Genomic DNA, 13,807 nt, shown 5'->3' with positions numbered 1-13,807 from the left:
GATGATGTTAGGTTTCTTTCGAATCCTAAAAGATTTATCCCCAAATTGAAGTATATCATTTCAGGCTCTTCCTAATTTAACTATTTTATTTACAGCTTCTCTTCGTTCTTCTACTCTCTAACTGCAAAGCATAGCTTGCAGAACAGACTCAGGGTGAGGATACCAAGCTGCTCTTTTAGAAATGGGTAAAACAGTATTGATTTCCTCTTAGGTTGAAGTTTTAGTAATTGCATCTGATTAAGTAAGTTGATTGGTCCCACCACCCTATTAGACTTTACTTTAATGTTAAACCAGTTAGGGATAAACACACCTGCTATGTACTCAATTATCAGCCTCAACTTATATAAATTTTTACCTATTATTCCATGCTTAGATATCCAGATTCTGCAAAATCTTAAGGTAGTAGTTAGCCCTAGTTTCTTACATAGTTTTTTTTTAACCCATTGTATTACTCCTTCTCCCTATCCGAATTTTTACTGGTATTTAAATTGGTACTATCATAGCCAACAGCTTACTATTTAAAATGCAAGGATCTTTCTTTAAGCTATTTAACTAAATGATCTGAATTTATCTCTGCAGGTTTTTTAAATCTGATATTCAGGAACAAAATGGAAAAGATAATTTCCACCAGGTTCGCTGCAAACAGTATAATGTTCTTCTTTTACTAGACCTGGGATCTACCTGCCTTCAACATTGATAAAGACTTTAGTTTCATCTTTTCTATCATCAAAAAGTATACAACTTAAACATTATTGGTAAGTTCATTTTCATGTTTTGAGGTCAACTCTTTTTTAATTTTTCCTGTGCTCTCTTAACATTATTATGATCAATGACAAGACTAGTATTTTCTTATGTGATAATTTTAGCATCAATAAGAGCAGCAGTTGCTTTTTCTGCAGTCTCTCCTAAACCTGTATGATGCCTTAAGCTTGCTAAAGCTACTTTTTTTTATTCATGGTATTATATAAACCAACTTTTTTTGTTACTTCTTTGCTTGTTTGATTAATACTCATTTTTCTTTCATCATTGGGATCTAAAGAGACCTCATTTGAGTTGCCTTGGGACAACATAAAATTTTTTTATTGATTTATCATTTCCTTGTCTATTTTTGATTTCTTTATTTGGGTGGCCCGTTTTCCTATTATGCACCACTTTAATGCTGTAGTTTTTTTTATCTCTTAGTTTCAAAAACAGCAGTGACTGCTATTTGAAAGATACATTTTGTTCCCACTTTTTCTCTTTGATATCTGACAAATTTTAAGTCATGACAAGGAAATTTCTTTTCTTTTTTACTGATGCATTTAATTTGAACTTCTCTGTCACAATTTTGTTCATAATTATTCTCAGAACAAAGCAGTATTTTACAACTAGGTGTTAACAAATCAAACATTTTATCAAGTTTTTCTATATATCTCTATCTCACTGATATAGTTACATTGCCATTACTAACTCTTACAGCCAATGACCACAAGTCTTTGACTTTCTGTTTAATTCTCCTTTCAGAATTAATAACTTGACTTACAAATTTAGCATTGGCTTTTTTCCACTGTATCATAATTCCTTAAATAATATCGTGAACTAGCTGATCAACAAAGAAGTTCATCTGGTCTTTCTCACTTGTCTCTCTTAAATATAAGCCATACTTGAGGATATCTCTAGAAGTTGGAAGTTCTGATGGAAGAAACTCTAGACCTTTTCCAATCAAGCTACTGAGTTGACAAATTGTCTTCTTTTTTTTGGGTATTTGGCATCTTGATTATGTTATAAGTTTTATTTTTTTTAAAAAAAAATTAACAAATAAAAATAAAACAAATATTAAATAGTTTTTACGAGTAAGAGTTTGAATATTTAAACACGTCATTTTGCTACATGTTGTCTTTCATACTGAATTCTTAAGGTGGCACACCACCAAATACTCTAAGTTCTTTAAAACTTGAAAAAAGGTTTTACAGAATTTAGAAAATTTTGTTTAGAGTAGGAGTCTTTTTTGGTCTGGGAGATGAATCAACTTTTTGTAGATCCTCATTTCCAGTACCTCTAATACCTTTTATCTTCTTAACAGCAACACTTCTATCATCTTCAGTACTAGAACACAACAATGTTTGAATTATACACTCACTGAAACAAAGCCAAGCTGATCTTTGAGGGCAACACTATTTTAACAACATTTTCTTTATGGACTTGAGTTGTTGCAACTGGTAAATTACATGCTTAGGACCTTCAAACCAAGAATGTTCAACTGCGAACTTAAACCAACAAGGAAAATTAACACTTAAATTTTTTAAATCTTTACCTTGAATGCCATATTTAGAGATCCATATTCTACATATTCTGTTAGCAGTAGTAAACCATCTTGAATGTGAAACGGGCCCAATTTGTAATAAATAAAGTTTTGGTGGTAAAATACCACTTCTAATGGGGCAGACAACTCTATAACCATAAAATTGATCTGGAGATAAGTCATTTATTATTTTATCATCCAGAGAAAAAAGTGAATTACCAATTTTAATGGTTTAAAATGATGGATTTACATCTAGATCTACAGCGAGATCAAGCATGGATCCAATAACAGCAGACCATTTACTGTTAGATTTTTTTTTAAAAAAAAGTCTGAAATCAACACACCTTACTATTGATGAGGATGATACAAATGTAGCAAAACGTCATCAGGATACGATAAATGAATACCCTAAACTTCGTCCAGATATGAATATGCTGATTGATCGTTAGCAAGGTAGTTGGTTAATGCGAGCAAAGGATTTTGATGGTTGTCTTGGCACAGTTGATCTAAAAGTTAAAAACCTATTGGTATGCTCTGCTCAATAGGTAGGCTTTTAACTATTCCATTGATTTTTTTTTTTTTATCTGTGTGTGTTCCGACTTAAAAGTAATCTTTGTAATAGTAATGTTAAAGCTTCTTAGCAAAACGAAACTGAGAATTGGTAAAGATCTCGATAAAGAACTTCATCGATGGATGAAGGGCATGGAAGATAAAATTTTAAGCAAGGTTAAATTAAAGTGTAAATACCATTTCATTTCTGAAATGTTTGCTTAAATTGAGTGTGAAATTAATGAAAGCCTAAGAGAGGTAACAAATTGTGGGTAATACAAGAGATTTTTTTTTTCAAATAAAACATTGCTAAATATGTTTATGCATTTTTCTATTGAATATTGTTTTATAGTTTAATTCTGTTTTTATGTTTCTGTTGTCATTTTTTTTACTATTTCAAATGCTACATTGAATGGAGCAATAGGAAGGGGGGATATGAATTCTGCAAGGTCTTGTGGGTTTTCATGTTTTTCTCATATATAGCTTTGTAATATTTTATTGCTTATAACATATGCTTTTTGTTTATCTAGTCGTTGTTTAATTCATCATTTTGCATAACAAGTCAATGATAAAACGTTAAATCATAACTATCACGTGATGTAAACTTTTCGGAAGAGCTTGGATTAATTAGAAAGTTTGAAAAAATAATAAGTTTTAATGAAATGGTTAGTCTAAAAAACAATCATATAACTCAATAATAATTATTTATTAGGGTTTTTTCAACAAAATATTCAAAGTTTTGTATAGTGAACATTTTTTCAGTCGGGCGTCTTGAATCTGAAATAGTTATTCAAAGACAGTTTCTTATAGAACGTTTACAAACGGGTTTTTTTTTTAAAAAAAAGTTCTCTATAAGGTTCTTCGAAGTGCCTATCCGGATGATTTATCGGAGCGCTGAAAAACTTTTAGGTTCTTCAAAACCCGGTTTATGGTTCTTTAAAAAACCATATCATAAGGTTCTTCCGAAAAACTCGTACAAAGAGTTCTTTGAAGAACCTCTACAGGTCCTCCCTCAGCACCAACGTCAAGTAATCTCTGGAGTTCTTCAAAGAACCATACGGCTTTAGAGTGTATATCAAACAATTTTCAATTGCAATTACGCAGAAACAGAGAACAATTCTATTATCGCATCGCATCGGCGAAACATTCTTCAAATGTAGATACGCCTTTGAATTAAGATAAATTTAATTGCAATTAAGAAAACTAATATCTTAAATAACTTTTTTTATAGATTCTTAAATTGACTTTCATGAGAAATATTGATGAATGGTTGTTTCCTAAAACAATAATTCGTTACTAATCAACTTCATGAAAAATATCTAAATTTCATTAAGTTTTCCTGTTTTAGACAAGCATATTCCAATACTTTTATTTTTTATCAAAAGTTATTTCATATTCAGCTCCATAAAAATTTGTGTTACAGTTTTAAATGGCATTAATTATGACTATCGCTTCTTGAAAGAAACCTTAAGATTTTTCAATTATCTAACCCTGCTGATGGGACTCTTCTCTCAATTCTGATTGGTTTCTAAGAAACATGTGGATAAAATGGTTATTGAATTGCTTATCATTGTCAAAGTATTCCTTCAAACATGTCTTCGAGCTGCAACTTTAAAAAAGCGATGATGTTTTTGTTGCATATTTATGTTATTTTTTAACTTTTTTTTTTAAAGTCATTTCGTGCATTACGTACTTATTGTTGTAATAAAGCGTGTAGACAAAATAAATTTAAAAGAAGAAAAACAACTAAAAAAAGTACTCCTCAATTTTTATTTCGAACCAAGTAATAGTTTTAAAGCAATAATATAAGAAGATCAAACATTTAAAAAAAATTAGTTATTCCTGTGGGAAACTAATAAAATTTCCAGCTTTTGCTTTAGTGGTACCCATAAGCTTGCGCACAGAATAAGAATCAAAACTATTTGATGCTTTTTCAAATGATTTTTTAATATCTTTTAATGTTTCTACAAAGCTTTTTATTATTTTCATTTTTCTTTTAACAATAGCCCAGTAATTTTCAATAACTCTCAATTCTGGGCAGTTTGGAGAATTTTCTGTTTTAGGCACAAGTTTCACATTATTTTTTTTATACCATTCCATAGCTAGTTTACAATAACGAATTGAAGCTAAATCAGGCCAGAACACAGGTCTGTTATTGTGTGATTTAATTAGAGGTAAAAGGCGTTTTTGTAAACATTCTTAAACATATATGACCAGAAAGTTTGGACTGAGAAATATAAGGTGCTGATTTTTTGCCACAACTGCAAATAGCTTGCCAAATCAAAGCTTTTTTAGCAAACTTGTCATGTTTTTTGTCAATTTAAATTTCTTATCTGCTTTTCCTCTGTATTTGGCAATATAATAAACAGCACCAGGATTTTGTTGATGATCGCACTTGATATAAGTTTCATCGTCTTCAATAATACAGAAGTTTTTAGAAAGAAAATTGTTATACAACTCTCTGCCGCGAGTTCTTACAATTTTTTTGTTGAGTTTCAGAACGGTTGGGCACTTTTTGTGCTTTGAAAGAATAAAAACCATGTTTGATTCTAACTTTTGCAACAAAACTAGGAGAAAATCCATATATTTTGGCCCGTTCCTTTAGTGAAAGGCTTGGGTTATTCTTAAAACTGTTTACCAGTTTTCTAACTATTTCTATATCTTTAAAACCTTCCTTTCTTCCACCACCAGAATTTGTTTGAGAAAAACGTTGAATAACACGACAAACTGTGTATGGATTTATTTGCAACGATATTGCTATCGATTTGTAGCTACTATTAGAATTTTGTAAATATTTGTGCATAATTTTTTCTCTTACGTCTTCTTTTGTCATTTTTAAAACTAATTTCAAGTTAAATCCAAAAACTAACATATTTTTTTGAAACCACAACATGTTGTAAACAAAATGCAAAACAATTTAAAAGGTTTTAATACAACTACTAAAATATATTATAAATATTATAAATACCTTCACTGATAGAAGACATTTACAACCTTTTGCTTGCTGTTTTTTCTTCAGTGTCTCCCAGCACCCCAGTATGGATGAGTCCTCCATTTAAAGGATGACTTATCCATACCGCTCTTACTACACCACTTATTGAAGGACCTCTCCGAGAGAGGCCCTAGGTGTTGGGAGCGATAACTTCGGTATTACTCAAATGTTAACGGCTCTAAAATTACAAATAAAAGGATATAATAAAGATAAAAAATATTTGCAATTTTATTTAATCAAAATATAAAGCATAACCTCACCATTTTCGCAGGATGAAGAGGATGCTAAAAGTATTTAAAGAAAGAAAAAAAAAGAGAGTAAATTAAAAAGGGTTAAACTTGTGAAAAATTTAATTTTAATAAAAATATGAGTAAAATCCGAACAGTTTAAAAATGTTATGTTGTTAAATAATTCTTTCACCTATTGCACATATTTCTCCATAAAAAATATATAAAATTTAAAACCCAGCTCTACCAGTTATGCTTCTACCAGACATTAAAGGCAAAAATTATACCTCAGAATAATTGATAAAATAATATTTACATATGAACAAATATATAATTATAATTTTTTTTACCTATTCCCCTCTTTTCCTCCATAAAGTTGTCTAAAATAAGAAAAAAGATAACTGAAGCTAAAACCAACAAAAACTTAACTAAAACTAACTATGAACTAAACCAAAACTATAAACTAAAATAATTTTTAAATCTTACCATCTATACCTCAGAAGACAAAAGTCGGTTGTCCTGTTTTTTGTAAAAATGAGTTATCTATGAGACCTTTTTAGTTTTTTCAGTATCTACAGAGGTATAAAGACTGTTGTCCTACAACAATGTGAAACAAAGTCAGATCAATATAAAGGGTCTGATGTCCCCACAATGGTCAAAGGAAACACGTCTGTTGTTCATAAATGATTTTCCACTTTTTTATTAAACTTTTTATTTTTATGAAAATTATATTTCATGTGCCTAAAGGCAAAATAAATAAAACACGAAAAAAATAACACAAATTTAAGCATCAAGAATAAGCCAATTAAAACTAATTTTTTTACTATTTCCTCTCTCCTGGACAATTTCTAAAATGTGACAACGGACCTAGGACTTTTGAGGCACAAATATAAATGCTTCATTTTTTTAACTATACTAGTCATATAATTTGTACTTAGTTTTTTTTCCAACTCTCCTAAAAGAAAAAATAAAATAAAGCTAAAGTACTTGAAGTTTTAAAATTCCAGTTACGGTACAAATAAACAAATTCCTATTAACAAATATCTAATAGCAAAAACACTGACTTATGTCAGTCTTCAATTCTGTATCTAAACAATAAAACCACTTAAATGTATAGACATTAAAACATCTACTTAACTTTTTAAAATTAAATTCACTTAACTAATATAACTAATACCTGTATTAGCTCTCTCTTGATCAACTAAAGAAAATATATCTTAATTAAACTTACTTGATGTAAAAATAAAAAAAAACTTACTGAGAATTTTAAATTTCTTCTCTTTATTATTGACAATATAATTTTAAGTAGGATCTAAGTTTTGGCCTTATTGTATAAAATTATAAAAACCTACTGTTTTACTTTAAAGTCATCAACAATATTTTAAAAAACACTTTACTTAATTTATAACAAATAAAAATCCTTTTAAACTTACTACCTCTCTCTTCATTGTTGTCAACTAAACAGAAAAACAAAGAAACAATTGATAGTGAATTTTCACTTTGGTAGTAGGTTAAGTAGATTAAATATATCTTTGATCTATTTAATCTGCTCTAACAGTCTACAACCTTATCATTAAACTATAATTATTTTCTACAACATGGTGTAATTTAACATAGATATTTTTTTTAAGTGATTAAAAAATATTTAAGATTATAATACATAAGATTTCAAAAACCTGAAATTTTAAGCCTACTTCAGAAAAAGCAGATATTAAAAAGTTTTTTTTTCCTTTTTAAAAAGTAAAAATCAACTAACTTTCTCCGATAATACTGTTGTCATCTAAACAGAAAAGCAAACAAATATCGTCAAAGTCGATTCTTTCTTAAACCTCTTTAATTACCGTGGTGTGACCTAACAAATTCCTATGCTTTAAGAAGGTCCTAATTTAAAAATTGACAAATTTCTTATATATAATAGAAACATTCGCGGAAAATAACTTTCTTGTTTTTACGAGATATCTAGTTAGATAAAAAAAACTAATTTTTTTCTATAAATGTTTATTTTATGTATACGAAATTTGTCATTTCTTAAATTAGGACTTTCTTAAAGCACAGGACTTTGTAAGGTCACACCACGGTACTTCAACATTAAAATAAATATTTGGCGCTTGTCTAGTTTCGCACCCTTTTCCCATCCCTCGCCCCCCCCCCCCGCCCCCCCCCCCCCCCCCCCCCCTTTTTTTTTTTTTTTTTTTTTTTTTGCAGATTCCGGAAGATCTTTGTCTGAAACGGAAAAAAATAGTATTCATTTTTATTTTTGGCAAAGAAAAAGTACTCTAATTCACATTTGAATATTCCATTTTTCCGTTAAAAACGACTCTGCTCTTACCTCCATTTTGAAACTTTTTAATGATAGTTTTAAAACCATTAATTTAAACCGCTGAAACTATTTACCTAGTTTTTACAAGCATTAAGAAATACAATGAACAAAAAAATAGATGGAGTGTTATCAACAAAACAAAATCAGTTTTTAAGTAGTTTTTACACTCCATCTTTGATGTCTCTCCATGTTTTGCTGCGCCACTGCCTAATACTAGTAAACAACAGGTAAGAGGTATAAAATTATTTAGGATTTTTTCGTGCGGTTTTCATGTCTTATAATAAGTCGCTTAAAAAATTCGTGTCACCAGTTTTTTATAAAGAGAAATTTCAAAATGGCTAGAAAATCAACAGTAGATGAGTTCGATAAAATCTCGTTTACTCAAATTGGTGCGAGGTTTATGAATAATTGCGAAGAATGCATAAAGTGGTTGAGAGAATTCGGTTTGCTTGCTACTGTAATAATTTGACCCATTTGCAACTTGCAGTGCAGCGAACAGCTGTACACACGCAGTGTAGATGGAATAACCTGGAGATGTACTGTTAAAAAGTGTAAAATGACTGTAAAAATTCGCAAAGGCAGCGTTTTTGAGAAATCAAAACTGGAGTTGTGGAAGATCATTGGAATAACATACATATGGGCTCGTAGCGCAGGCAAAAGTTGGGGACTGTCGCAAGAAGATATTCAAAAAGAATTGGATATTGGATGCAGAAAAACTATTAGCGATTGAAACCAGATTTGCAGAAATGTTGCAGTAAATTACTTTTTGAGTAATCCTGTGCATATACAACCGTGGCAGATTTGTGGAAGGCCAATGGATATTTGGCGGTTACGAGCCAACAACAGAAGAAGGTTTTTTAATCCCCGTAGCTCAACGTGATGCAGCAACTCTTTTGCCGATTATACATCGATGGATAAGGCCAGGGACGGAAATTTGGAGTGATATGTGAGGTTTTTATAACACTCTTGGAGTACAAGGGTTTCAGCATGGTACGGTGAACCACTTGCTTCAGTTTGTAGATCCGGCAACAAACGTGATAACTAATCGAGTGGAAGCAATGTGGTGTTGCAGCAAACCAAAGTTTAAAGAAATGTTTGGAACACATAGAGACATGATTCCTGACTATCTCAGCGAATTCATGTGGATGCAGAGGTTTAGAGCGAATTCATGTGGATGCAGAGGTTTAAAGAGCATGCGTTTTTTCACTTTTGGGATCAAATTGCTACTAACTACCCAGTAAATTAGGTGTTCGTAAAACTATTTGATGAACACAACTCTTATTTGTTGGCTTATATTTCTTTATATATTGTAATGAATAAATTTATTAGCTTTTCAGGTTATGTTTTAATTTAAGTCATTTTTTGTTCTTTGTATTTCTTAACGCTTGTAAAAACCAGGTAAATAGTTTCAGCGGTTTGAATTAATGGTTTTAAAACTATCATTAAAACGTTTCAAAATGCAGGTAAAAGCAGCGTCGTTTTTAACGGAAAAATGGAATATTCAAATGTGAATTAGAGTACTTATTCTTTGTCAAAAGTAAAAATGAATACCATTTTTTTCCGTTTCAGACAAAGATCTTCCAGAATCTGCAAAAAAAAAAAAAAAAAAAAAAAGGGGGGGGGGGTGCGAAACCAGACAAGAGCCAAATATTTAATCTTTCTGGATTAAATTCACTTACAAAAATTTTCGTCTAAACCATTTTATTATTGTAAATTTAATTTAAATCAACAAACACATACGAACTGCAATTTATAACATTTAATTATAACAAAATGGAACAAAACTTAGTTCCTAGTAATTCAGCGACTAAAAATAAACATATATTTAAGAACTAACTACGTAACATGATACGAATCAGTAACATAATACGCATCTAAATAAATACAAACCTTTATAGTCAACAATTTGGGACATTCTATTATTACTACCATCTTTGACTTTTTTTAACTCTCAGATTCACAAAGACATCAATTTTATCTTCACCATGTTTTAAAACGCATTCAAATATTGCCTGACCATTTCCTGACTTTAAAACATTGCAAAAACAATCAAATTGATCACTTTCAGTTATAATTTTCCGCAGTGCAATGTAGCCTTTATTGCATTTATAAGACCCTGAACAAAATTCTTCAACGGATACTCCAATATTCGCTACACTATCCAATATTAACTTTTTCATCTAAACAAGAAGAACTATTAATTAGACCCATAGCCTTATTTTCTCTTCACTTATTTTGAAATTATAAAAAATAATTTCATTTTTGTAAACTTCGTTTATGATTTGAGTCTGATCATTTTCTGGCGATATCCGAAATTTACTTTAGATTAAAGAAAGAACAGTAAAAATACCAAGTCTTATAAAACGAAACAAAATACAGAAAGAAGTTATTTTGCTATTTATTTAAACAAAATACAGACACGCAATTATTTCTTTAAAGTTAAATAATTTTGCAGACCTGGAATCTTGTGACACATTCGGCTAAAAGTTCTAAAAAAAGACTGATTTTTTAAATAGTAAATTCTCCATAACAAAAGTAACAAACCTTCCTCTTTTTACTCTTCTTAATAAAACAGGTCTTATTTTTCCTAATTGTCAAAAAAAAAATCAAAGTTCTTCGTTCCTTCGTGTGTATTTTTAAATGCCCTCGAACGTCGATAATCTTAAAAGTGAATTTTATTTGCATGGTTGCGTCAAAACAACAGTTTTTTTTTTTTTTTTTTTTTTTGAAAACAAAAGAACAACTTTCTGACTGTGTAACGCACAAGTTTCTGTTTATAAAGTAACGTGAATTCGCATTTTATGTAACATTTTAAATAGGTTACATGGAGTTGTTTCACTATTTGGTAATTTCCAGATTCACGGATATTAGGAAAATCTATTTACGAATGATCGCCGTGAAATAGGTAAATTAGGTGTTTTGAACCTCATCGACCTCCACTTCCTAGTTAACCACAGACTTCGTAAAATTTGATAGAAACACAATCAAAATTAGTTATTCTTGCATGCCAATTATAAAATCCACTATTAACTCCCACAATAAAAGCATTTTGTAAAATGAGGCAAAAACTAATGAAATGAAATGCAACTGCACTGACAAATCAAAATGTCCAATTAACAACTGTTGCCTTTCCAACAACATTATTTATTAGGCCACCATCTATTTGAACTATCCGGAATATAAAGAGTGTATTTAGGACTTAGCGAAATATCTATTAAAGCTTGGTATGCTAACCACTTAAAATCTTTTAATGCAGTTAAGTACAAGAATGATACAGAGCTATCGAAAGAGGTATGGAAATTAAAAGAAAAAAACTTTACACCTTTTCTCAGATGGAAGATTATTAAAAAATGCAAGCCATATAACCCAGCATCATAAAGTACAAGGTTCGGTGTCCCTCATATTATTAAAAACTAGTCAATGGAGTGACACCTTAATAAAACAAACAAATAAAATAAGAAAATATTTAAACAAGGAAATAATAAAAAAAAGTAACCTGCATTAATACAAGTATTAAAAAATGAAATAATAGAAACAATAGCATTTAAAAAATTGGAATCAAAACAAAAATATAAAGGAGTAATGCTAAGAAAAATGAAAAAAAAAAAAGAGAGAATGAACGGATGAGATAAGATGAGTGAGAAAAAAATGTAAGAGAAAAAAAAAAATTTAATCACATAAGTTCAGAATAATAGAGTGAGTGGGAAAAATTTTCGCAGGAAAATATTAAAAAGCAAAATAAACGCAAACTAAATAAAAATATATATATACATACACTACTACATACAATATTAAAACCTATATTACGCATTACCTAGATTAGTTTTAAAAAAGTAAATATCAAGATATAGAAAAAGCAACAACTAAATTGACAAAGAAAAATGCAAAAAAACAAACACATTCAACATTTTTTATATACATACACAACATACAAACAATATACAAAATTAATTAAAATTGTTCTTTTTTAACTCAAAGAATAATCAAATCGTTTTCCACCAGCATTTTTAAAATAGTTTTCTGAAACTGAAAAGTAACTCAAACCAGAGTTACTCTATTGAATATATTAAATATATTGCGACAATTGCTAAATTAGAAAAAAAACGTTTTGTAATTCTAATATCTTCCACACCACTGTATATACAAAAACAACTAACCTTTGAATTTAAGCTTTTGTTTTATGTTGTAAATATCTCTAGGTTTAGTTTTCAAACCGCTTCTATTAAGGCTATCTGTCACAAGCGCTGTATTTGCCCCATCTTCAATCAACATCAATATCTGCCGTTCTAACTATCCTTTTGGTTGACGTTGTGAACTATACATAGAAAATTCTTCAATACCATATGGATGGTTGCGTTCAAGAAACAATTTTTTAATACCATAGCATTGTCGTTGGTTGTCATACGAAACATAAATAAACATTTTACAGCCAGATGGAAGTATTGCCTGATTAGTCCGCTTACCTTGATTTTTCTTCATAAATAAGGTTTTTGATGGCCAAAATGTTTGCATGTCCATCTGTAAACATGAAAAATACATGAACAACATTATTTTTTAAAAGGAAGTGATTGTAATTGTAAATAAAAATATTCTTTTATGATTATTTTTTAAGTATTTTTTTTTAAAAGGAAATCCAGATATTGTAAAATAGATATAAATACACCACAAAGTTTAATAATTAAAAAAACTACAAAACATAAATGTGAATGTAAACCTGCATGGTATATATTGAAACTAAAGGTTGATTTTTAATTTGTAATTCTTGTTTCACTTTCTTATTGCAACTTCCAAATTTTTCCTTGTAATCAACTCTTGTTGGGTGAAAATAGGTAACGAAGTAATGCATCACAGCCGTTTTTGCAACATTGATATCGAAAAGTTTTTCATTTAGAATATCTTGCATTGTTGAATATTATTTAAAATATAGTCTTCAAAAATATAAAAGAAAAATCTTAAAAATTATTTGAAAAAACTCTTAAAATTATGTTCAATTGTAGTTGTCCAATTTTAAAATACAAACAATTAACTTCATACAAACTTAATATATTTATCGGTTTAAAATTGTTTGTAAACTGTGATTAAATTTATTGTTGCTTCTTCCTTGTTTAGGATTTATGTTAAATTAACTTAGTATTATATTTCAATCATCAAGGACACATATTCACTGATGGTGGTTCAGAGATGGTGATTTCGGAAATAGAGATGGTGTTTCAGAGAGCCTAATAAATAATGGCTAGCATCGCTTGGCAGGAATGCATCATTGCTATCTGTATCACAGCCTGTTTCCTACTCCATTTTAATTATCTTAAATGATTATTGCAACAAAACAGACCTCACCACTGTGGACCAGAGTGAGAGCCAGGTTGAGTTGTTTCCCAGGTCTAATTTTTTTTTTAGTAATTGGATATATATTATTAGACCTCATTTATAACATTAAG

General features: G+C 29.6%; 1 protein-coding gene across 2 annotated transcripts; it reads right to left on the bottom strand.

Moving 5' to 3' along the window:
* Window positions 1-11,692: 11,692 nt before the first annotated feature.
* LOC149892820 (uncharacterized) lies at window positions 11,693-13,754 on the bottom strand. 2 transcript variants are annotated; one of them, XR_016453174.1, is made up of 3 exons: window positions 13,084-13,754; window positions 12,527-12,887; window positions 11,693-12,395 (listed from the first exon to the last, which is right to left on the bottom strand). XR_016453174.1 is itself a non-coding variant. In XM_090089816.1 (2 exons), the coding sequence occupies exons 1-2, from the start codon at window positions 13,270-13,272 to the stop codon at window positions 12,660-12,662; spliced, it is 417 nt and encodes a 138-aa protein (XP_089945942.1). In that variant the 5' UTR covers window positions 13,273-13,754; the 3' UTR covers window positions 12,441-12,659. The 2 variants fall into 2 exon arrangements, 1 of the variants encoding a protein (XP_089945942.1); XM_090089816.1 differs by lacking the exon at window positions 11,693-12,395 and having other exon boundaries at window positions 12,441-12,887.
* Window positions 13,755-13,807: the final 53 nt, after the last annotated feature.

This window comes from Hydra viridissima, unplaced genomic scaffold (genome assembly GCF_058129835.1).
Source record: "Hydra viridissima isolate aposymbiotic clone 2 unplaced genomic scaffold, HvirCarnegie_v1 scaffold_1, whole genome shotgun sequence".
NCBI lineage: Eukaryota > Metazoa > Cnidaria > Hydrozoa > Anthoathecata > Hydridae > Hydra > Hydra viridissima.
The sequence above is the reverse complement of the archived record's forward strand: the minus strand, read 5'-3'. Positions and strand labels throughout refer to the sequence as shown.

What these genes read in the sequence shown, in the direction of transcription:
- LOC149892820 (XM_090089816.1), bottom strand. Translation starts at nt 13,272, where the DNA reads ATGCAAGATATTCTAAATGAAAAACTTTTCGATATCAATGTTGCAAAA. An exon ending in TTTCAATATATACCATGCAG is followed by an intron (nt 12,888 to 13,083) that starts GTTTACATTCAC and finishes TCATGTTTACAG; the next exon opens with ATGGACATGCAAACATTTTG.